The 25,362-nt window shown below is 42.5% G+C and overlaps 1 protein-coding gene and 1 long non-coding RNA gene across 2 annotated transcripts; one reads left to right on the top strand and one right to left on the bottom strand.

Annotated features, from left to right (window-relative positions):
• Positions 1–19,129, top strand: LOC141540332 (uncharacterized). Its single transcript, XR_012481526.1, has 2 exons — positions 1–232; positions 18,227–19,129. It is a non-coding gene; the product is annotated as an uncharacterized LOC141540332 (long non-coding RNA).
• CRYGS (crystallin gamma S) lies at positions 12,428–20,252 on the bottom strand. Its single transcript, XM_074264237.1, has 3 exons — positions 20,145–20,252; positions 15,266–15,508; positions 12,428–12,787 (listed from the first exon to the last, which is right to left on the bottom strand). The coding sequence occupies exons 1-3, from the start codon at positions 20,163–20,165 to the stop codon at positions 12,515–12,517; spliced, it is 537 nt and encodes a 178-aa protein (XP_074120338.1). The 5' UTR covers positions 20,166–20,252; the 3' UTR covers positions 12,428–12,514.
• Between the last annotated feature and the right edge of the window lie 5,110 nt (positions 20,253–25,362).

The following is a 25,362-nucleotide window of genomic DNA, read 5'->3' as shown; positions in this document are numbered from 1 at the left end:
TGTCCAATCATCACCACGAAAGCTTTGAATGACTAATCAGTCACCTCAAAACCCTTTTCTTAGGCCTCCTTCATAATATCTCTATTTTAAAAACGGTCTCTTCTGAGAAAGTGAAACTGAAAACTTCCTCTAGACCTTCCAGAGCTCTACTTTCTGCCCCTGCCTTTGAAAACCACAGAAGTTTTGGATCACTGAAAAGACCGGCCAGAGGATTTGCCCATTAACCCCAGAGGTAAGTCTGGAGCTGGCTTTTTTCGGTAATTTTTTTATTAATTTTAAAATTTATTTTTTAAACTAAAAATTATTTTCAAAAGAAAATTGACTTCTCTCTCTCCCACCTTTCCTGTCACCTACATTAAGCAAGAAAACTAGCCCTTTGTTACAAGGCTTTTGCATGGTCAGGGCAAAAGAATTCTTGCATGGGCCATGTCCATAATAATATAAATATACATATGTGTATATGCACTTATGTATATGCGTATGCACACAACACGTGTATACACAATATACAGTCTAATATATATTGTTATATATTGTACATACATAATGACATATATATACACATATATATTCTGAATTTTCCCTCTCAGGAGGTGGGTAGCACATTTTACCATGCAACCTCTGGAATCATGTTCAATTTTTTTAAATGCACTGAAGAGAACAGCAGGAAGTTCAGAGGGCAAAGAGAAAAATAGGAAGCCTTCAACATGCTGAATTTATTAAAAACTATTAAAAAACAAGCTAAAGGTAATAAGAGAACTGTGGTTTCATATAACAATCCTCTTTTTCTTTCTTTTTTTTGTGTATGAATATGATCATGTTTGTTAGAATCTGCCCAGTTTAGAATAACAAAAAACATAAAAATATATTTTTTACAAAATGCTGGATGTGCTGAATCATACCGGAGCGATGTTACTTCCTTTTCTTGGCCAGGTTATCCAAGTAGCAAATTGGGGGAAGGCTTTGGGTTTGATTTGACAAGACGTTAGCAAATAACTTGCTAAAGCATTTCAGATGATTGTGGAGAAAATGGATTCAGAGCTGGTTGGATGGCCAGACAGAATCAAAGAATAACAATAATGGTTCACGGCCAAGATGGCGGACATCCCCAAGGACCCGAATCATTCTTTACCAGGGGCCCTGGTCGGCCAAGTGACCTGAAGAATGTGACCTTTTCCCCTCAGCATTCCTTTCTCCAGGTTTTGCCCCAGCTTGCAGTTTCTGATTCACAGCCTCCCGGAATTCCTCCCAATCCATCTGTCAAAGATGGCTTCTCCATCCCTCACTGGATTGCCCTGATCCTCCTCCAGCCATTGCTGTGTAGGGACAGATTCCCGACTCCAGCCGCAGCATCTGCAGGCCCCTCTGCTATCTGTGGGGGAGAGTGGGGCAAGGCCCCCAAGCCCACCGTCCTCACAGAGCAACCCTTCAAATCCGACCCCCTTGAGGGGCAGCCGGGGCCTTTCTAACTGCTTCAGAGACTCAGCCTCCGAGAAGTAGCAGCGATGGGGAGAGTCACTGGTCCGTCGGCTGCCCAGACCTGGCCAAATGGTAAAGAGGCAGAACCAATGTCCAAGGGTGTGTGTGTATGACCAGGGGTCAGAGCACTGACCAGCTCCCTGCTGTGCTATGAACCTGGCTTAAAGTCCTCACAAGGGCAGCACAAGGCTCAAGCAAGGACATTTCCACGGGACCCGAGGCCTGGGGCCCACAGGCTAATAATGGCGACAACCACCATAATAACAATAGTAATAATAGTAATAAAAGCCTCCAAGTCCATTATCTCACCGGAGCCTCACAACAGCCGGCCATCACGCCTCTAGGAGTGAGCCACCAGGCCGGGGAACCACCTTGGCAGAGCAGCTATCACGGACCTCTGGGTATCTGCTATCTTCCCCAAGCAGGGCAAGGCTTCCTTGTGGCCCCTGCCCCACTGCAAACCTATCAACAAGTGCTTTAGGTCTCATCAGACCTGATGAAAGAGATAGGAAGAGACAGAGATAGATAGGGAGGGAGAGGAGACAGAGAAAGGAGAGAGAGAGAGAGAGAGAGAGAGAGAGAGAGAGAGAGAGAGAGAGAGAGAGAGAGAGAGAGAGAAACAGAGAGAGAGAGAAAGAGACAAAGAGACAGAGAGAGAGACAGAGAGAGAGAGACAAAGAGAGACAGAGAGAGAGAGACAAAGAGAGAGAGAGACAGAGAGAGAGAGACAGAGAGAGAGAGAAAGGAGAGAGAGAGAAAGGAGAGAGAGAGAGAGACAAAGAGACAGAGAGAGACAGAGAGAGAGAGACAGAGAGAGAGAGAAAGAGAGAGAGAGAGAGAGAGAGAGAGAGACAAAGAGACAGAGAGAGAGACAGAGAGAGAGAGAGACAGAGAGAGAGAGAGAGAGAGAGACAAAGAGAGAGACAGAGAGAGAGAGAAATAGAGAGACAGAGAGAGAGAGAGAGAGAGACAGAGACAGAGACAGAGAGAGACAAAGAGAGAGACAGAGAGAGAGAGAAATAGAGAGACATACAGAACAGGTTTTCATCTGACTCTCTAACCCTATATTCTTGCTCCATGCTCAGCGTCTCCAACTTGACTCTATGAAGGTGGAAACTGAGGTCAGGTTAAAAAGTTTCTCAGTGAGTGGGGTGATGAAGTCCTCTCAGGGTTAAAGAGATGTTTATGCTGGGAAAGTATCTCTCTTTCCAAAGGGCCCACAACATCCTGTATCCTGTCCAATAATAGAGTACATCATACACCACGTTATCATACTTCCTCTGGTCAAAACTAAAAAGTTGTTAAGATCTCTGAACTAAAAGGGAAGGAGGCTGTCGTCTGACCATCTGGTGAGATATATTATGAAAAACATTCCTTGTTTTCTTTGCTTTTGTCCTGAGGTAAATTTATGCAAATAGGTTGTACCTCCTGAGACCCAGCAGATGGGTTAAGGGGGAAGTGATTGTGGTTAGGGTCTCTGTAATCTGGTTTACTGGACATACAGGCACACTTCTCTGTTAACATTATCTTCGGTGTTCAAAGTACTCTTTCTCAAGAAAGTTAATAAACTGTCATTTTTACTATACTTTATTCTGAGGCTCTTGAATAATTGGTAAGGGTCTGCACATCCTATGCAGCTGGGGGCTCATCCAGGATTTTTGACTCCTTTTTGGGGGGTCCACTGATCCAAACTCAAAAGCAGGTATCACTCCAGAACTTGTGGTGGCTTTCCTGTTTGGCTCTGGATTTGGGACTCTCCCTTGAAAGAGAGAAAAACCTAAAGAGACCTCAGAGCAGTAAAATGGAAGCTCCCTGCTTTCTCTTTTCCTCTTTCTGAAATTGGTAATGAGAAAGCCATTGTAAGCAGCCCAACAAGCAGTTAACAGCAGTCTCATAAGTTTGTTCACACAAACCCAGGTAAATGAGATCTGGATGACCAGGGTTCCCTGAGCCTAAGCAGGTAGAATCCATAAGGTGTCCAGTGAGCCCGTCTAAGAGGTTGGAGTCCATAAAGATGGCAAGGATAAATTCAAAGTTGTGCAGAAAGGAACTGTTACCCAAAGTTCTAACTGATAGCCCCTTGGGGTCCAAACTTAGTGACTGGGATGAAACACCAGAATATCAAAGGAAGAAAACAAGACTAATTGAGTATGTCAGGTTTAAATCAGTATAAAAAAGCTGGAAATACATTTCTGTGTGTGTGTGTGTAGAGGTCTGCTTTGCTCTGTGTTCTGTGTTAAAAGTTAGCAAACTTATGAGATAGAAGAATTCCGCCTCTGTGTTGCTGGCCTGGACAAATATCGGGCTGAATGGCTGGAAATCCTTCAGAATAGTAATTCTTTCAGAGTGGCTCAAGGAAAGATCTTTAGACGTTTCAAACCATCCTGTTGCCCCAGTTTTAGGACTCCACGCTTTGACTCGGGATCTTGAATTCCTCCATATCAGACTCAGTATGAGCTGAAGGAAGCGTCTTTGTTCGTTCCTTTTAAATAGGAGATTGCCCTAAATTTGGGAAAAGTCGTAGAGCAAGGGAATGTAGGAGAATAGATTGGAATATCAGATAATTTGGGGAACGGGAGGCTGCACTTTTAGAAATAAGAACTAGCAGGTCTGATAGCTTTTCTGTTTCATCTCCAATGGAGATGGCTTTGAGATTGTGATTCATTTGAAACTGATAATCTGACTGCGAATGTATGAATCTGAAATCACTTTGTATGGGTGAGTGCATTGGTCTTTGATCAAGGTAAAGTTATCTGGGATCTAACTCTGGGCTCCTTAGGGATTAGGATGGTACAAAGAAAGAGAACCTTTTCCTCTTTCTCTCCTTCTGCCTCTGGCTGACTGCAGCAGCTTTATTTAATATATTAAATAAAATAGATTTAATACAGTAGAGATGGTAAAAGCAAGTGGAAGAGGTTTGTGTGAATTAGGAAGACAACTAAAAAGTGATTTTGCTTAAATGGAAAATCGAGGTAGATTTTAGGGAATCTCACAAACTAAGTACTGGTTTATTTTTAAATGACTAAATTGGCATGTGTGTTAAAATTGGCAGAGTGAGAAAGAAATGAGACCTATATGGAAAGGTTAGTGAGAAAGTTTAAGCATGTAGGAATGAGAAGAATATAGATTGAAAGGGATTAGAAAGTTTGGGAACCTTTGGGAAAACAGAAAAGCAGTGTACTACCATTTTAAAAACTCCTGTAAGCAAGGAGCTTATAACTTTGTTAGCAGAACTCAGGCCAGTAGAACCATTCCAGGAGGAATCTCAAGGTAAAAAAAACTATTTGAAGCAAAAATTAACACTTAACTCTTTCCTGACTTACAAAAGAGAAGAGGTTTGTGTGAATTAGGAAGACAACTAAAAAGTGATTTTGCTTAAATGGAAAATCGAGGTAGATTTTAGGGAATCTCACAAACTAAGTTCTGGTTTATTTATAAATGACTTTAAGTTGGCATATGTGTTAAAATTGGAAACTTAATTGGTTGTGATAGATTTTATTCTACCTGAATTGATAAGTAGTGGGTTGTTTCTGAGACTGGAGAACCCAGATTTAGTTTGTTATCTACTATCCTGAATATTATTAGAATATAAACCAAAAAATTAATAGGAGGTGGAAAATGTGTTAAGAGAATCTATTGTTATTATGAGCCTTGTGAACTCAGTAAATGTAATTTAGGAGATTGGGTATTTCCACCTTTGCTTGTGAGTTGAAGAAATTATAGCTAAGACCATTTGGCTGTTACTTAGGAAAATTCTAAGATGATTCATTGTGTTAAAACCTACAATTGGTAATTATTGTGTGTGTAGAGAAAGAAGATGATTTAGTAATTATTGGAGTGGAGAGATTCTCACTCTATAAATTAGGAATTTCAGGAATTGTTCATGGATGGGAGTAAAGGAAAAGGTTTCTTTGTACCTATTCAGAAGTCACTCCTATTTATGGAAAAAAATTAAAGGATAGATGTAAAGCCCAGAGGTAGGGAATTATACAATTGGTGTTGGAATTGAAAGGGTTGAACCATCAGATTGTGTATAAAATGCACCCTCGTCTGGTATAATATGAAATAGGGGAGGTTCAAAAATTCCCCACTTAAAATTGATCTGAAAAATCCAGAGGATGTGGTGTGTGTGTTAAACAATACCCTATATCATTGGAAGGAAGAATAAGATTGTAATAAAAAATAGAAGGACTTGTGAAGAATGGATTAGAACTTTGCATGTCCCCTTTCACTACCCCTATTTTGCCCCCTTTCAATGCCCCTATTTTGCCCTTAAAGAAATCAGATAAGACTTAAAGGATTAATACAAGACCTTGGGGGCAATAAACAATTTAGTGATATGTTAAGAGACCATCAGAAGGGAATGGACAACTGTTTAACTGATCAGGAAAATGTTTAGAGGAAGTAATGAGGAATGGATGTTTGTCCTTATCCCCACTCTGTCTAAAATAGAGGCAGTTCCAAAGTGTTCTAAAGAACAGGAGAAAAGTTTAGAAAATATTGAAGCAATAACCCCCTCCCCCCCAAGGATATTGGCAATTACCAATAATGGCAGGAGAATGCTGAATAAGGCCATGACTGGGGAAATTTTAACTGTGTGAGATTAAGGAAGCCATTGGGGTGCTCAAGCAATATGTGATTTTCTAAAAAGAAAATTTGATCGTACAGGAATATGTACACTGGCAAAATAAATATCTGAGAGGGATGTAATATGTCTAAAGACAAATAAGAGATATTGAGAAGGCGTCCCTCTGGAGGGAGGAGCCCAAGCCTGGCTTCAGAATATTAGAATTAGACTATACTGAAATGACACTGGGGGAAATTGAAATATTTATTGGTTATCGTGGATTATTTAAATAATGGGTAGATAGAGCACCAGCCCTGAAGTCAGGAGGACCTGAGTTCAAATCCGGTTTCAGACACTTAACACTTTTTGGCTGTGTGACCCTGGGCAAGTCACTGAACCCCAGTTGCCTCAACAACAACAACAACAACAAAAAAGGATGGGTAGACTTTTCCCTGAGCTCTGTTACCTGGAAAGGTGTTAGTAGAATAACATTGGAACAAATTATAACTAGATATGAGAATTCTGATAATGGAATATACTTTATTTCTTAGATTTTTTTTTTTTTTTTTTTTTTTTTTTTTTTTTTGCTGAGGCAATTAAGGTTAAGTGATTTGCCTAGGAAGTGTTAAGTGTCTGAGGACGGATTTGAACTCCTGTCCTCCTGACTTCAGGGCTAGTGCTCCATCCACTGCGTCTCCTAGTGGTCCTAGTCGTCTTCTTTCAATACATTTTGGTGGTCTTGATTTGAGGGAAGTTGATAGGAACAGACCTGAGTGCTGTGAGCAATTTTGCTCCCCGTTTCTTTACTTTGCACAATATTGTTAATAACTCGAATTTTCCAAAATGCTGTTATCTCAAATGGTTTAGAAGGAAAGGCAGAAAATTCAGTTCGACTTATGGTTTTTAAAGGGAAATGGATGGGTCTCGGTTAAGCAAGAAGAAAGGCTGAAGGGGATGAGGATGACTGAGAGAGTATTGCTGAAAAGATCTATCAACACTGGGGTGAGAGGACTTCCAGTAGTAAGGAATAAAGAAGGGGGCACTGAGAGGTCTGATGACGTCCTCTCAGGGTTAAAGAGATGCTTGTGTTGGGAAAGCGTCTCTCATTCCAAAGGGCCCAGAAAATCTTGTATCTTGTCCAATAAATGGAACTGTATTTGACAGCTAGAGTACCATGATACCATAGAGTGTCATGACCATGTCGCCATACTTCAGGACAGCATGACCGTGCTGCCACAATTCCTCTAGTCAGAATTAGAAAGTTGTTGAGACCTCCGAACTAAAAGGGAAGGGGTCGTCGCCTCACCATCTATTGAAATATATTATGAAAAACATCCATTGTTTTCTTTGCTTTTGTGCTGGGGAAGATTTCTGTGAATAGATTATACCTTCTGAGACCCAGCAGATGGGTTAAAGGGAAAGTGAGGAGGAGGGATTTTTGGTTAGGGTCTACATAATCTACTTTGCTGAACACACAGGCCCATTTCTCCATCAACACTACCTTTGGTGTTCAGAGAGTGTCTTTTTTTTTTTTTTTTTTTTATTATATATATATATATATATATATATATATATATATATATATTTTATAATATTATCCCTTGTATTCATTTTTCCAATTTACCCCCCCTCCCTCTATTCCCTCCCCCCGACGACAGGCAATACCATACATTTTACATGTGTTACAATATAGTCTAGGTACAATACATGTGTGCGAATATCATTTTCTTGTTGCACAATAAACATTAGAATCCGAAGGTACATGCAACCTGGGCAGACAGATATTAGTGCTAACAATTTTCATTCCCCTCCCAGTGTTTCTTCTCTGGGTGTAGCTGTTTCTGTCCATCATTGATCAACTGGAAGTGAGTTGGATCTTCTTTATGTTGAAGATTTCCACTTCCATCAGAATACATCCTCATACAGTATTGTTGTTGAAGTGTACAGTGATCTTCTGGTTCTGCTCATTTCACTCAGCATCAGTTGATTTAAGTCTCTCCAGGCCTCTCTGTATTCCTCCTGCTGGTCATTTCTTACCGAGCAATAATATTCCATAACCTTCATATACCACAATTTACCCAACCATTCTCCAACTGATGGACATCCATTCATCTTCCAGAGAAACAATTTTTTTTAAAAAAAGAAACCAACATACTGGCCCTACCTGACAATAAATGCCTGATTCTACACACTTAGCCCACTTCCTCTCCACCAAGAAGAGATTCACTAATTCTCTAACAGAGAAAAGTCTGGTGATCTCATAGGCCTTGGCTTTCAAGGTCATTCTTTTTTATCTTCAAGGATTGTAAAAATCGTTCTCCTGGCTAGGCTTATTTCACTCTGCACCACTTTCTACAAGCCTTCCCACATCTCTCTGCTGTCGTATTATCCCTTCTGTTAGGACAGCTATATTCCTTCATGTTTATGTGACGCCATTTATTCAGAATGATTTAACAATCATTCACTGTGTTTCCTTTTATTTGCTACCACAAAAAGCGCTGTTATGGTAAGAATATATATATATATATGATATCTGTGTGTGCACACGTGTGTAGTTAAGAGTAGAATTTCTTAGTTACACGCCTGATTAATCCTGATAAAATTTCAGTTGAGAACTCAATCCACTGTTAACTGGCTGTGAAAAAGGCCTGAACACCACTACGTAAGTCTGGACTCTTCAGGATGGCTGTGGAAATTGGCCACACCTTATGGGCCTTATATCAAACCTACTTTGATCCAAGCACTTGAAGGGAGAGTGGAAAAAGAGCTGCCACTGAGATACTCTCTCTCCTCCTCTCCCTCTCTCACCTAGTTAGAGGCCAACCTTGTAAAAACTTGGAGGTTCCACAGGATTTAGAATTTCCCGTCTTGCCACCTAAAAGCACCCATGAAATAACCATTTTCTGTTTGCAACAGAAAAAAGACCCAAAGCTTTAGTCTACTTTCCACTTGATTCTGTAGGTTTTAGAGAAAGTGTTTGTATAATTTCTATCAGCTGTGTTCATTTATATGTACTCAAGCATCTAACAGCTCACATCTCTCAGATTGGCTAAGGCGACAGGAAAAGATAATGATAAATATTGGAGGGGATGTGGGAAAACTGGAACACTAATACATTGTTGGTGGAGTTGTAAAGTGATCCAACCATTGTGGTGTGCAATCTGGAACTATGCCCAAAGGGCTGTAAACCTGCATACTCTTTGACCCAGCAGTGCCATAACTGGGTCTGTATTCCAAGGAAATCATAAAGAAGGGAAAAGGATCCACATGTGCACAAATGTTTGTAGCGGCTCTTCCTGTGCTAGCAAAAAAAAAAAAAAAATTGGAAACTGAGTGAATGCTCATCAATTGGGAAATGGCTGAATAAGCTGTGGTACATGAAGGTAATGGAACATTACTGTTCTATAAAAAATGATGAACAAGCTAATTTTAGAAAGGTCTGGATTTATGTGAACTGATGCTTGGTTCTTCTCAGCAGTTCTGAAATCCAGGGTAATCCCAATAAACTTTGGCTAGAAAATGCATCTGCATCCAGAAAATGATCTAAGGATGCTGGAACTCTGTCTTCCCAGAAATTAGCCGGAGTCAGGATCACTTAACGTCTTTATTCTTGATCTTTTACGGTCAAGGTCAGGGGGTTAGGTCTAGCAATCTCACACACACCTTCCTCCCTCAAACGCCAGGAGAGCCTGACTCAGCATCAGCGTCTCAATTCCTCTTCCTCCTCCTACTCCTCCCACACAAGTCACTTCCCTCTCTTTGTCTCACCAATCAAGTCAGCACAGAACAGCTGGGGAGGGTCAACCTTCAAACAAGTTAATAGGGAACCGTCCAATTGGCAATTAGTCTCACGTGCTTCATTATCCAAGTGCATTGCTCAGTTCTAGCCCTTTACATAAGGAGACTGACTGTAAATTAACACATACTATGTTTACATCTTTTTTTCTGGGTTTTTTTTTCTCTCCTGTGTTTTTTCCCATTTTGTTCAGATTTTTCTCTCTCAACATTATTCAGAAAGAAATGTGTATCAAAAAAGTTAATATGCATGTATAATCACAAAAAAATGTTAAAAAACAATAATCGAGCACCTAGCTCACTACTGACCTCAACTGATAATCATGGTGGGAAGTACTGGTGGGGGCTTATGACTCATAGTGCTAGAAGGACAATCCCCAGCTTCTGAGAGTTCCCTGTGTCCTCAGAAGGGGTCTACTATGTGTTTGTTCCAGGGACCCAACCTATCAGGATATATGAGATTGGGGAGAGTAGCTTCAGAATCTGAACCACATGTAGAGTCATTTTTTAAAATTAGAGATTATCGAATGCTATTACAAATAGTGCTATTAGGAATATTGTATACCAATAAGTCTTGACAAGTAGAAAAGGCACAAAAATGTACACAGCAGCACCATCTATAATAGCAAAAAGTTGCAAATAAAGTACTTGCCTAGTGATTGGGGATATATATATATATATATATATATATATATATATATATATATATATATATATATATATATGTATTTTTTTTTTTTTTTTTGGCTGAGGCAATTGGGGTTAAGTGACTTGCCCAGGGTCACACAGCTAGGAAGTGTTAAGTGTCTGAGGTGAGATTTGAACTCAGGTCCTCCTGACTTCAGGACCAGTGCTATATCCACTGCACCACTTAGCTACCATGGGGGTAGGCTAATAATGAGGAAGAGGAGAAGAAGAAAAAGCCTTTATATGGTACTTTAGGATTTGAAAAGAACTTCATAAAAATTATCTCCATTTGATCCTCACAACAGCCCTGGAGGGGAAAGGTTATTTACTATTGGATAGAGGGCTGCTACCCTTACTTTATGAGTGAAGAAACCGGGGCAAACAGATTCTGAGACTTTCCGGGGTCACACGTCTTCCTAACTCTGAATCCAGAGCTTGAGCCTCTGCAGCATCTCACTGCCTCAGTGTATATCGGTGGCACATCATGTAATGGAATATGTTTGTACCCTAAGGGATGATAAAATGTGAAAAAAAATCAAACATCTGGACAAATCTACTGGATGTGATGCTGAGAGGAAACCAGGACCCAAATAATAACAAACTCCCACGCCCATGATTCTGTTCTATACCTTCCATCAAGTATTGCTTCCAAATGCACAGATCTGAGGCAAAGATCTCCAAAATGAAATCATCCCTGCTCTCAAGGAGTTTACAGTCTATTGGGAAAAATAACATATATATATATATATATATATATATATATATATATATATATATATATATATATATATATAATTACATATAAAATATACCAGTAACAGGGAAAGATCAAGATTACTAAATTGAGAGGCAGCTAGGTGGCGCAGTGGATAGAGCACCAGCCCAGAAGTCAGGAAGAGCTGAGTTCAAATCTGGCCTCAGACACTTAACATTTCCTGGCTGTGTGACCCTGGGCAAGTCACTTAACCCAACTGCCTCAGAAAAAAATATTATATTGAATTGAGTTGAATTTTGAAGGGAGTTAGGAGGTGTAGGAGATGGAAGGGAAGAGGAGGGAGTATGTTGAGACATGGAGGTTGGCTTAGGCAAACGCTTGGAGATTGGAAATGAATGCCAAAAAAGCCAAGCGTGCATGCAAGAGGGTAATAGGTAATAATCCTGGGGAGGGATTTACAAACCAAACCGAACTGAAGAGGAGGCATTTGTCCTTGGAGCATATTTACCCTGGCTCCTTTGGAACTGGGGGAACAGTCCAATGATAGGGTCCCTTCATACACTGACCATGCACTTTAAACTCTGAGGGATCATGTCTGGAGACTGCAAGGAACGTCCCCAGTCATCTAGTGATCATCTCCCCTTTCCCAGATGAGGAAATAAAGGACGGGAAGTTAAAAGATTGGCTCAAAGTCCCACAGATAACAAGTAGGGAGGCTCGTATCTGACCCCAGGCCCTCTCACTGGACAACCAAGGCACTTTTCCTCATGGGCCACATTGTCTCCTCAATGGCTTAGAAGGTGGAAGACCGGCTTTATAACCACAAATAACTTATTGACTTCTGACATTACTGGTTGTGATCATGGCTAAATCTAAAATTAACCTTTTAAGCCCCAGGAGTTGTTCTAAAGTTCTATATTGTACTAGATAGAGGGAATTTCCACTTTGGGTGTTTATGACTTGCCAATTTAACTACAGGTCTAACTATTTAGTTCTTTTGGAAAGAAAACTCTCACTAACAGCCAATATGAGCTCGTGGGACTCCAATGCCAGGGGTGAGATGGCAGGGTTCTGCAGCTGGATGCTGAACCTGGAGAAAGGAGTGGCTGATAGCCTCGGGCCCAGGGTGGCAGCTCCCTGTTGGAGCCAAGCAGCGTCGGATAGAACCCACTCCAGGCCATCCATTGCCTTCATTGCTTTATTTACATTTGGGGTTTTGCCCACCAGACCGTGGCATTCAGCCTCAGCTGCAACCCCCCGGACGCCCTCCCTCACTCCATGATGCGGCGGAACGACTGAACCGCAGAGCATGGGGAGCCCCAGTCCACAGGCTTCCGGTACTCCTTCTTGTCCAGGAAGTACTGCCGGCCGTGATAGTTGGGCTGTTCATAGAAGACCCAGACCCCATCCAGGACCTTACAGGACTGGATCTCCCGGATGTGGAACTGTTCCATGACGGAAGGACAGTCCTCGGTGGTTTCATACATCTGGCCAGTGAAGTCTCCCCTCTCAAAGATCTGAAGCTTATATTGACCTCCACTCGACTGGAAGACAGAGGCAAGAATGAGCACAGGCCCTTAGGGAAGCCCTCCAAAAGAGCAATAGGGTCCGTGACCACCATTAACAAGGTCATTAGCTCACTAATTCCCAACTCCCACGCTTCACTGACTAGAGTTGACTAGACAGAAGTGACTTAGCCTTCATGAGAAATGATCCTAATAATAAAAATTAATTACTCTTTTTTTTTTTTTTGCTGAGGCATTTGGGGTTAAGTGACTTGCCCAAGGTCACACAGCTGTAAGTGTCTGAGGCCAGGTTTGAACTCAGGTCCTCCTTTCTTCAGGGCTAGTGCTCTATCTCCTAAAATTAATTACTCTGATAAAGACCAAATTTGGGTCAGAACAGTTATCAGACTGTACCTCTTTCCCATTTTGGCAGAGGAGGGGGACTGGATATAATGTTAGACTTGGTTAGATAATTGCTTAATTTTACTAACTTTTTCTTTCTTTTGAATTCTTGGTGATATAGTAACTAGAGGATTTGATTTGGAGTCAAATCCTATCACAGAAATGTATTAGCTGTGTGACACTGAGTCAGCCACTTTGATTGCTCCCAGACTCAGTTTCCTTATCTGTAAAATGGGGATAATAATAGTGTCTACCCTCTAGGGTTTTGTCAGCAACAAAGAGATACCATGTTCACCTACGTCAATGTGCTAGATAAATACTGGCCATTACCATCATTCCTTGCAATAAGAGATGACTCCGGGTGGGGAAAAGGTTCAGTTATGTTGAGAAGTAAAAAATTAAAGATATTAATACAAACTAGGGAAAAACAGCCTGACTCTACGGACTGTTAAGGCTGTTAAGATGCACTTGTCAAACTTGGCAACTCAAAAGGGCAATGGAAATGAATGGGAACTTCTATCTCAGCTCTAGGCCCAGAATAGGCCCAGAAAGTATTATTGGTCTAGTATATAGTCTAGTATAAAATAGTCCTTAGGTTTTTTTGAATTAAAGACAACAAATATTAGGTTTTCGCTCAGGGTAAACAAGTACTGTTAGAACTGAGGATAACAAAGACAAAACATGAACCATTCCCTGCCCTTGGGGAGCTTCTAGTCTCCCGGGGTGCTAACAGTGGGTTTACAAGAATACATAAAGAATATACAAGGTAATCCAATGTTATTTCAAGAGGAAGACAGGTAAATGACTGGAGGGATTCAGAAAGCCTTTGTATAGGAATCAGCAGCTGAGCTGGGCTTTGAAAAAAGAACTGAAGGAGGAAGGTGGAGAGGAAAAAGTGAATTCCAGAAATACTGGACCCCTTGGCAAAGGCATGGCATGTAATCGTGTGATCGTAAACTAAGAAGAGACATGATAACCCTTGATAAGCTGGAGAGCCCAAAAGGAGAATGGAATTGGGAATCATTCAACACACTGCATACCCCCTAGGACTCATGATGAAAAAATGCATCCACCTCCAGGTTAAGGGACAGTAGGCTTTGTGTGCATGCTGAAGCATATTTCATTCCCTTTCTAGCTTTTTACCATTTTTTTTTTCATTTTTTTCCTGGACAAGCCTAATGTGGTAATTTGTTGCACATGACTTCCTATATGTAATGGGTATTTATTCACTTCTCATTGGGTAGGGGAGTGAAAGGAAGAGAAACTCTGGAATTGAAAATAAGATAAAATTGAATAAAAAAAAGGAGGGGCAGGAGGAGAAGAAGAAGAAGAAAATGAAGAAGGAAAGAGGAAGAGGTAGAAAAAGAAATAGAGAAATAGGAGGAAGAAGAGGAGGAGGAAAAGAAGAAGAAGGAGGAGGAGAAATAAAGGAAAAATAGTAGAACATAGTGAAGGAGAAAGAGAAGAAGAGAAAAAGACAAAGAGGAGAAGAAGGAAAGAAGGAAGAGGAGGAAAAGGAGAAAAAGAAAAAGAAAAAGGAAAGAAGAAAAAGAAGGAGGAGGAGGAGGAAAAAGAGGAAGAAGAGGAGGAGAGGAAAGAAGAAAAAGGAGAAGGAAAGAAGAAAAAGGAGGAGGAGGAGAAGATAAAGGAAAAATAGTAGAACATAGTGAAGGAGAAGAGAAGAAGAGAAAAAGATGAAAGAGGAGAAGAAGGAAAGAAGGAAAAGGAGGAAAAGAAGAAAGAAAAAGAAAAAGAAGGAAAGAAGAAAAAGGAGGAGGAGGAGGAGGAAAAAGAGGAAGAAGAGGAGGAGAGGAAAGAAGAAAAAGGAGAAGGAAAGAAGAAAAAGGAGGAGGAGGAGGAGGAAAAAGAGGAAGAAGAGGAGGAGAGGAAAGAAGAAATAGGAGAAGGAAAGAAGAAAAAGGAGGAGGAGGAGGAGGAAGATGAGAAGGAGAAGAAAAGGAAGAGGAGGAAGGGAAGGAAAGAAGAGGAAAAAGAAAAAGAAAGAAGAAGAAGAGAAAGAAAAAAGAAAAAGAAGGACAAGAAAGAAAGAAGGAAAAGAAGAAAAGGAGAAGAAAAAGGAAAGAAGCAGCAGTAGCCTTTGACTCAGAGACTCACCAGATGGATGACCTTGCAGGAGCTAAGCCGGTCATTGAGCCCCTTCCAATGGTGGTAATCAGGGTATTCACCCTGAGTCAAGATGTACATGTTCCCAGCAAAATTAGGCCTTTCATAAACTACCCAGGCCCCACCGGCCACTCGGATGGAGTTGCAGCAACTCAGATAGGTGTGGAAATCGGCACAGTCACTGTCACAGTCATAGTGGTGACCTTGGAAGTTCTTGTCATCATAGAAAGTAATCTGAAACACAATGCCCACCGCCAAGAAGTAAGGGACGGGCTCGACTCAACCATAACACAAAAGAGTTAATTCCTTTTCCTAAAAAGCAGCCAGATAGAACAATGGGTAGAGAGCTAGATTTGGAAGACCTAAGTTCAAATACTGCCTTAGACTGGCTCCTTGTACCCTCTCAGCCTCAGTTTCCTTATCTGTAAAATGGAAATAAAATAGCATTTACTTCCCAGAGTTGTAAGAATCAAATGAGATATTTGTAAAATGCTTTGTAAAGCCTTAAGAGCTATTTAAATGTTAGCTACTGTTGTGGAGATAAATTGGGGATATCAGGGGGAGCACTAAGATTAAGGGGGCTTGGGAAAGATAAGATAGCACAGATCCGGCAACAACTTACTGTGGCGTAGGGCATTACAACACTGCCCTCAAGGAGGTTACATTCTACTAAAGGAATCTTTAAAAACCAAATCTGTGGCAAGGAGCTGGCTCCTCAGGCACCAGAGGAGCATCTCATGGCTTCCAGGCAACACTCAAGGCTGACTTGCCTAGTGCCGGGATGTGTCTAAGTGAGACCTGGTTCTGAGTTCGAGGCCACTATGCCATCCATAGCACCAGGCAGAAGGGATGCTGTCTGTATTCAAATGAGTAGATTCTTGATAATTTGGGGAGAAGGGAGAAGGAAGGGCCCACTGCGGGATGAGGAAAGGCTTCTTGGAGGAGACATCAGAGATCAAGAGCTACAAGGGCCCTTGAAGGCTATTTGTAAAATGAGGAAACAGGCCTCGAGGGGCCTAGGATACAGGTCTTAGGGGCCCGAAGAATGGGAGAGACCTTTGTTGGATGCCATCCAATATTATAGACGAAGAAACTGGGTCAGATGATGTGGCAAGAATCCTCTGAGGTGGACACTTTCTCACGGGATGACCCTGGACGGGTCACTTACCCTCAGCTGCCCAACAAACAAAACCCCCTGAGAAAGATGGTTCTGGCAGCTGAATGGAGGAGTAACTAGAGTGAGGAGACCATGGCAACTGCGAGAACGGGGCTGGTGATGGAGGGATGTATCTGGGAGATGTTACCAAGGGAGAACCTGACAAGAGACTGGCTATGGTGGGTGAGAGGAGTCAGGGATGGCAGCTAAGTGGAGATCTCGACCCTGGGCATGGCTGAGCCCTTGACAGTAACAGGGAAGTCTGGGAGAAGGGAAGTTTGGGGAGAAAGATAACGAATTCTCGCCTGCACATGCTGAGAATAAGATGTCTACGGAACTTCCAGTTTGAGATGTCCAATAAGAAGTCAGAGGTGGGAACCCAGAAGTTGAGAGGGAGGTTTGGGCTGGATGAGGAGCCCCCTGCATAACTGGGTCTAGAACGGGTCTGGAAGACATTGAGAGGGCCCGGGAGAGAGCTCAGGAAAACGATGTGTCACATTGAGAAATGCTAGACTGCAAGTCAGAACATCAAGGTCAGGAAGAACCTTGATGGAAAAAGAATACATAAGATCCTATTGTGCTCCTCACTCAAGTTCCCCTCCAGCACGAGGTCCATGAGTCCACGGACTCCGCTCTTTGGACCCCATCTGTGAGAAGATGATAATTTCCATTTCAAAAGTGATCACCCCACCTGGTGGCAGGCTTTGTGTCACTGAAAACAGGGCAGTAATTCTTCAAAATTGGGTTAGTGTCCACGGGGGACAAACTCAGGAAAGGGGCGGAGGAAGCCACAGCAAAAAAACAGGGGAGGGACTGTGAGATCAATGAGACAAAATGAAAATAACCTCATTTTAAAGGCCATTTCTTTTTAGTTGACACAAGGCCCTCGACTTGAAAGAAGACATGGTACAGTGGAGAGATGGCCGATTGGGAGGCAAATCCTTGCTTGGCCACTTATTGCCTGGGCGCCATTAGGCCTCCGTTTCTCCATCTCTGAAAGGAAGAGATTAGATGAGATGGTCTCCGAGGTGCTTTTGAAATCCAGGACCCTGTGTGTCTGCACTCCATGTGACTGTAGGAAAATGGCTTCCCTTCTCTGAGTCAGCTCTAAATCTTAGGATCTGTAAAAACTCTCCATGAAAGTAAAGGAGATAATAACCCTGAAAGCCAGACCCGGCAGTAGATGTGTCTGAGAACCTACCTAATAGTAATAATAATGAAGGAGGAAGAGGAAAAAAAGGAGAAGGAAGAAGAGAAAAAAAAAGAAAAAAGGAGAAAGGAGGAGGAGGAAAAAAAGAGAAAGAAGAGGGAAAAGAAGAGAAAAACAAAAGCAAAAAAAGGAGGGGAGGAAGGAAGAAGAGAAGAAAGAGGAGGAGGAGATGATTCTATCTCTTAATTCACTTTTGCTTTATATTCCTGGGCAACTCACTTGATCTGTTTGGCTCAGTTTCCCCATCTGGAAAATGGGAATACCTCTCCCAGTGGTGTGAGACTCAAATAAGATTATAATTGTAAAGCATGTAGTCTGGCATAATGTAGAAATATGTAATAGTATATAAATATATAACATTATATATACTATATCTACATATGTAGTAGAGTATATAAATAAATACTAGTATATAAATGTTAACTATTAGCTATGAGACTAATTTGCAAAGCAGATGATCATCTAAATTGGTAGAGGGAGTTTACTCACTGGGAAGAACCCATACGATCCAATCACCGGCCTAGTCCTTAATAATAAAGCAATAATTACAATAATTCAGTCTAAAAGTTCTACTCACTCATTCCAGGTGAACAGCATTAAGATCAGAAGCTGGACTTGAAGACGGGAGGATCTGGCTCAAGTCTTGCTCTGGCACATCCTGCCCGTGAGACTTTTGGGTGGGCAACTGAACCTCTCAGTGCCTCTGACAACTTACCCAGACTCCACTGGTGAAGTTAGTTTCTACACTGGGGCTTCTCCACATTAACAAAATATTATGATGGAATAACATGGCACTATTTAAATAAGGACAATAGCAAGCATTTACGTAGTGCTTCCAGGTTAATGAGCACTCACCAAATAGATACTGTTATTATTCCCATTTTACAGATGAGGAAACAGTCTCTGAGAAAAGTGACTTGCCTAATTAGTGTCTGAGGCTACATTGGAACTCAGGCCTTGCTGACTTCGAGGGCTCAGCCACTGCAGAAATACCGGAGAACGTTCTTAGCTGAAAGCTGCACTCCGACTTTTGGGACGTTGTTTTGGGAAGTTATGATCATTAAAGCCTTGTATCAGAACGTGGGCAAAGCAACTAAATTGAGTTTAGGATAAACCTGAGACAAAAGGCCCCAAAAGTGGGAGAGGGAGAAACTGGGAGACTCGGCTTTTGATTTGAACCCAATGATTCACAAGCTTCCCTACAATAATGCTTGGTCTATAAGACAGAGGGACCCTTTGTTATCATCTCTCAAGAGTTGTTCACAAAATGATAACCAATGAGATGAGGGGATTTGGCCCTGAGATGAGGAAATTGCATGTCCTTCCTTTTAGCAGAGGTGGGGGATTGTGGGTATGGAACTTTGCACAGAATGTCAGAGCCATTTATTGTTGGCCATTTTGTGCTAAATGTTGTTTTTTTTTATCTTGAATGTTTTTCTGGGTGGGGAGAGGGTATGCATTTGAAAATAAAGATGATAGTAAAACAAAAGATACCAAGAAAATTAACATTTTAAAGAAGAGGAGATAATATTTCATCTATCTGGGAGGGTTTCGTGAAGATGAGGGGGATCTTTGATACCACAGAAGTTTATGATAACCCCAAATTCTCTGGCACTAAGTTTCACCCAGAATCTTTCTTTTAGGTGCTAGAGGGTATTTATAATACACTTATATTCTCCTCCCACCGTCCCTGTAAACTGATCCATACCTAGGGTGCTTATTCTCATTCCAGAGATAGCAACAAGCAGCCTTCAAAATGGTGGCTTTCTGTCCCTCCGCAGGGCGCCCCAGCTCCCCAACACCAGCCAGCTCAGTAAGCTCAAGGGGCAGTGGGAAGAACGTGGGGTTTAGTCGGAAGACTCCAGTCAACACAGATTCCAATCTTGGAGTCATTCCCCTCTCTTCTGGACCTGGTTTCTCATTTAAGAATGGACAGGGTTGGCAGCCTGGACAGTATCCAGCTCAAAATTTGTGTGCCTACAAAATCCCTCTTCCTCCTTGCACCTCAGTTTCCTTTTCTGTAAAGTTAGGGGTTCTGCCGCATTCTCTTCCTACCACGGAAGCAGCATTTCTTAACTTTACCCAGGAGGATGAGGGCAGGAGCTGGAGCTCAGGGCGTTGGACCAAATCCATCCACTTGGTGTCTCTTTGCCCAATTGTTTTGGGAAGTTCATGGCCAAGAAGTCATTTAAAAAGTAGTACATCAAATTGTCCAACCCGTACAAATTTTAACCAGCTTATTCCCCCGTTAGGCAATACCCAAGTACATGAGTCTATATTAATTAGAATACCCAAGTGGAGCCCAGAAAAATAGCAGTGGCCATTTATGGTTTTTTTTCCTCTAACTCCTGATCAGGATGAGGAGGTAAGGTCAACAAATGGATAAAATCACTCATTTATGCCCATTCTCACCCCAGAGGCCTAATCCCACCAGTGGGCAAGGAGAGCAGCTCCGGCTGGCCACTGGGCACCCCCGCGGAGAAGCGGGTCTGCCTGCCACTTACCTTGGCTACACTTTTAGACATACTTGTGGCTCAGGGTGATTTTTCCCAGGAGGAAGGAAATTCAGAAACAGCTACGGTCGGCCAGGGCCACAGAAATGTTTTATACTGGCCTGGATTCAAACCAAACATCTGCTTGCTCATGAGAATGGGATGCAAATATTGAGTCAGCGATTGGAGGTTACGGATGCTTTCTAGAAATTCGCCTGGGATTATCAAATAAAGGCAGGCTTCAGTCCCCGCTTTGTTGCTTACTAAGGCCTGGTGCACCACGGGCCGTGCTGAGTCAGGGCCCCTAAGCCAGCTCCCCCTAAAATGAAAATGGAAAAAACCCGAGATCCCTCTCTCAGGATCATGGGAACATCAGCCCCCCTGAGGTGAGAGATGAGCAAAATGACCCCCGGAGATGGACTGGCCCTGGAGCCAGAGCCCTTTCCACTGTGCTACACCGCTCTAGACTGGCCAGTTCCACAGAGCCCTCCGTCAGTGCCTCAGACTCCCCAGACAACTTATGAGACAACGTATCCCAAGCCACAGGATCTTCTCGCAAGGCCCCAGGACTGCAAGGATGCCAGGCCCAAGTACCCACAGAGAGCCTCACACCTGGGCTGGATGAAGGGTGCTATAGGGGCCACAGCGGGTCTCAGAGCCCTCCGGCTAAGTGAGAAAGAATGCCCCCAGACAAACTTGAGGAGCCCCAGAGCCCCAGAGAGGGGGTGTCACTGACCATTTGGTCCAACCCCCTCACAAAAGTCCTGGCATATAGGATGGCGATGACCTCTTTTTCTGGCACCCTCCAGTTTTCTGTTCTGAAAATGTCCACAAGAGTTAGTTGTCTTTGGACGTGACTCATGAAAAATGCAGGTAACTGTCTCTCCCTTTATAGCTCAAATGTTGCTGTTTCCTAGTGAACTGTTTTGGTTTGAACACAGGCTAGGCTTCCTATCTGCTCCCCCCACCCGCCCAATGCCCAGTCTGTCTCTCTCTCTCTCTCCATCTCTGTCTCTGTCTTTCTTTCTCACACACACACAGTCTCTCTCTCTCTTGTCTTTCTCTTCATCTCTTTCTCTTTGTCTGTCTCTGTCTCTGTCTCTCTCTCACACACAGACACATACAAACCATGTACTACACACCTTCACACACCACTATAACCTAAATCTAATCTGTATAAAATTTGAGTGTAGCTTTTGTGTTATTTTCAATGTGTTTCTGTCCAATCTTTTTCCCTCCAAAGAGACTGCATTTGAAGCACAGTCTATTTGGGGCTCGGCCCTTCTTTGGACCGTAGAGTCGGATGCAGGATGCTGCTGGTATTTAGGACGCAGAATGGGCTGCATTTAGCAGCCATGACGGAGATGGGGGTCTCCCTTTGTTCTCTCTCAGACGTCCTTCCCTCACACAGCCATTGTGGCTGCCCAGTTACTCTTTCTCCCTGAGATGTCCATGATGTTGGCAGATTGAAAAGTCCTGATGGGAGTTATTGGTTTGGTAACATAATTGCTATTAGATGGAAGAACAAGAGAACTGTGCTTAGTACCCAGCAGCCTCATAATGTGAGAGTGACTGACAAAGGCTTGGAATCTGAGTCTGGGATGGAAGGGACCTTTGGGGTCATCTTGTTCAACCCCTCATTTTGCAGTTAAGGAAAAGAGACTTGCCCACAAATCACAAAGATAGTGAGGGGCACAATAAGGATTTGAACCAAGGTCTTCAGACTCAGTGCACTTAATCTCATTAAAACAAAAACCTAAATAAAAAGCAAAATTTCTACTGACCATCAAGCATTTTTTACTTGCCTAAAAGCAGAGGAAGGATCAAGTACTTTCTAACTCGTGTAAGGAGCTCTAGGGGGGGGAAAGACTCCCCCCCGCCCCGGGGAGTGTAGCCTCCCCTGCCAGGGCCTGATTGTTGCCTCGGGCACTGAGCCTCAAAGGACTCATCTGCAGCACTGGCTCTGCACCTGCTCACCAATGCTCTCCTGTTCACATTCTTATACAAAGAAAATAAACAGATCATGGGGATCCTCATGCCACAGCCTTAACCCCTCCCCTTAAGCACATCAAAGTCTGAGCTAGTTTCTGGTCCAACTGGAACATGGCAATCAGTTACTTAATTGCTGCCTAGACTTTTTCAGCCTAGGTCTTCTTCTACATCCATTCTTGCCTTGACCAAGGCACAAATCCACCCCCATTGTCCCTTTACTCCCAAGTTGGGCCCAGTTCAGATCACCCAGTATGAAGGTCCCAATCCAGGTCTGTGGCAAGCCAGATTATCCCCATCTTTAGGATAAGAGCGTGAAATATTTTTCATTTTCCCTGGGAATTGCCATTTTCTTAACGAAATGTCTTCTTTTCAAAGAACCAAATTCCCTCGTCAAACAGCCCCCTCCCTAAAAGCATTTTTTATTAGAATACAGAGATAATAAGCATTTATGAAATGCTTACTGTGTCCTGTGTGACTGGCCCTGTGGAAGCCCTGGAAAAATGAAAAAATGAAGCTATCACAGGGTCCTAGAGTCAGAGCAGAAAAGGCCTTTACAGATGGAGAAGAGAGACTGTCTTGCCCTGATTCACACAGCTTAGGGCCAAGGAGGGATTTGATACCCGCTCTTTCTCTGTATAGAAGGAATCTATAGTTTTTCTAGCTTTTTTGCTCATATTTAAAAAAATGTTTTGGGGTCTGTCCCTGGGGTAGGAAATTATTTACTTCTTTACCAGCTTCCTCCCAGACTGGATGGATGCAGCGGCTCCTGCGCCTGAGCTAAGATAGAGCTCTGGGAGAGAGTTCCCCACCCCCTCCCTGGAAGTGCCTCAGAGGTGATTAGCACTACTGTGCTTCGAGGGCGTAGAATAGTGAAGACAGCAGGAAGCCCAGCCTATGTGTCCGGGTGGGGAGTGGATGTCTGCAGCAGGTGACGTGAGAAGCCCCTGTGCTCAAACTGGAAGTGTCTGCCAGAAACCGCGGTCCCTAGTTCAAAGGTTCCGCTTCTCTGGGACTTCCTGGAGCTGAGTTCCACTCCCTCCAGCTAAGCTAGGCAGTGTGTGTTGCCTTGGGCCGTATCCACCCACTTGTCAATCTCTTAACTATTCTCAGGAGGTAGCTGAGGCCACACCCCCTGGTGCCGAGTCTGCCGAGTCACCCCCAGGGTGGGGGGAGGGAAATCTAATCTGAGTTTTAAAATATTTTGGCTTTCTCTTCTGAACTGCTAAATAATTAGCAGAGAAGAGCTAACAGCCTGTGCCAGATTCCTTTACCTCAGTGGCTTCTCTGATCCCAGAGCCCTTCCCAGCGCAATGGGCGCAGTGTGCCCCTACCCCACCGTCTGTGCTGGTCTTTCTTATTCCTCCCCTGAGAACTGACCTTTCCTGTTGAAACTCCAGATTCTCTTCAGCTGGTAAGTCGTGCTTCCAGTCCTTGTGGTATCTATCAGTCCTGAGCTAATTCTGAGACTTAATTTATCTAATTGGTTGTGAGGGAGTGAGGACGTTCACTGAGTCGTGTGTTTCTTCTCCGCCATCTTGGCTCCGCCCCCTCAAGGAGGGATTTGAAGTCAGGTCTCCAAATGTACACCTGCTACACCAGGGCTCCAAAAACTAAATTAAATTTCAATATTGGCTGTACTTTGTAAACATCACAAATTCTGTGTAGTGAAAATGACTGGAATGAGAAAGATTAAAAGGCAAGAGGAGAAGGGGATGGCAGAGGATGAGATGAATAGATAGTTATGGAAGCCACAAACGAGAAGCTTGGACAAACTTTGAGCTGCGGTCTGTGGGGATGTGGCCAAACAATTGACCACATACAGTCTCCTCTACAACCTGAGGTAGGCAACAGAGGTAAACTTTCCAAACCATACACCAGAATTAGTCTCACAGCTCAAGCCTAATTTGTTAGAAATGGTCTACAACCTCACCCAACAGCTGATGTGCAATCACAAACTAAAGAGTTTGCTTCTACAATACTTTGTGAAAACTTCACCTATAAAATGATGAGTCTACATCCTGGTACTCCTTTTAACCTCCATGACATAAGTGTAATCACGCAACCCTGAGTTTTACAAGACAGTTCTAAGGCATTTGTGTATACATCTAAACTCCATTATTTTGAGGAGATTGCAGCAACATACGGCAAAGATCTTATACTGCGATCAGGACTATAGGGCTGGTTCAATATCAGGAAAGCTCTAAGCATATAACTGACCATTATCAATAACAAAAATCATAAGATTAACAGACAATTCTCAGAGGAAGAAATTGAAACTATATCCACTCACATGAAAGAGTGTTCCAAATCACTACTGATCAGAGAAATGCAAATTAAGACCACTCTGAGATACCACTACACACCTGTCAGATTGGCTAAGATGACAGGAACAAATAATGACAAATGTTGGAGGGGATGTGGGGAAATTGGGACACTAATACATTGCTGGTGGAGTTGTGAAAGAATCCAGCCATTCTGGAGAGCAATCTGGAATTATGCCCAAAAAGTTATCAAACTGTGCATACCCTTTGACCCAGCAGCGCTACTACTGGGATTATATCCCAAAGAAATACTAAAGAGCGGAAAGAGACATATATGTGCCAAAATGTTTGTGGCAGCTCTTTTTGTTGTAGCTAGAAACTGGAAGATGAATGGATGTCCATCAGTTGGAGAATGGTTGGGTAAATTGTGGTATATGAAAGTTATGGAATATTATTGCTCAGTAAGAAATGACCAGCAGGAGGAATACAGAGAGGGTTGGAGAGACTTAAATCAACTGATGCTGAGTGAAATGAGCAGAACCAGAAGATCACTGTACACTTCAACAACGATACTGTATGAGGATGTATTCTGATGGAAGTGGAAATCTTCAACATAAAGAAGATCCAACTCACTTCCAGTTGATCAATGATGGACAGAGGTAGATACACCCAGAGAAGAAACACTGGGAGGGGAATGTAAATTGTTAGCACTAATATCTGTCTGCCCAGGTTGCATGTACCTTCGGATTCTAATGTTTATTGTGCAACAAGAAAATGATATTCACACACATGTATTGTACTTAGACTATATTGTAACACATGTAAAATGTATGGTATTGCCTGTCGTCGGGGGGAGGGAATAAGGGAGGGGGGGTAATTTGGAAAAATGAATACAAGGGATAATATTATAAAATATATATATATATAATAAAAAAAAATTAAAAAAAAAAAATCATAAGATTATATTGATAGCTACA

The sequence above is a fragment of the Sminthopsis crassicaudata genome, chromosome 4 (genome assembly GCF_048593235.1).
Source record: "Sminthopsis crassicaudata isolate SCR6 chromosome 4, ASM4859323v1, whole genome shotgun sequence".
In the NCBI taxonomy this organism is placed as follows: domain Eukaryota; kingdom Metazoa; phylum Chordata; class Mammalia; order Dasyuromorphia; family Dasyuridae; genus Sminthopsis; species Sminthopsis crassicaudata.
This window is presented reverse-complemented; position numbering and strand designations above follow the sequence as displayed.

What these genes read in the sequence shown, in the direction of transcription:
- CRYGS (XM_074264237.1), bottom strand. Translation starts at nt 20,165, where the DNA reads ATGTCTAAAAGTGTAGCCAAG. An exon ending in TGTCTAAAAGTGTAGCCAAG is followed by an intron (nt 15,509 to 20,144) that starts GTAAGTGGCAGG and finishes ATTGTGTTTCAG; the next exon opens with ATTACTTTCTATGATGACAA. An exon ending in CCTGCAAGGTCATCCATCTG is followed by an intron (nt 12,788 to 15,265) that starts GTGAGTCTCTGA and finishes TCTGTCTTCCAG; the next exon opens with TCGAGTGGAGGTCAATATAA.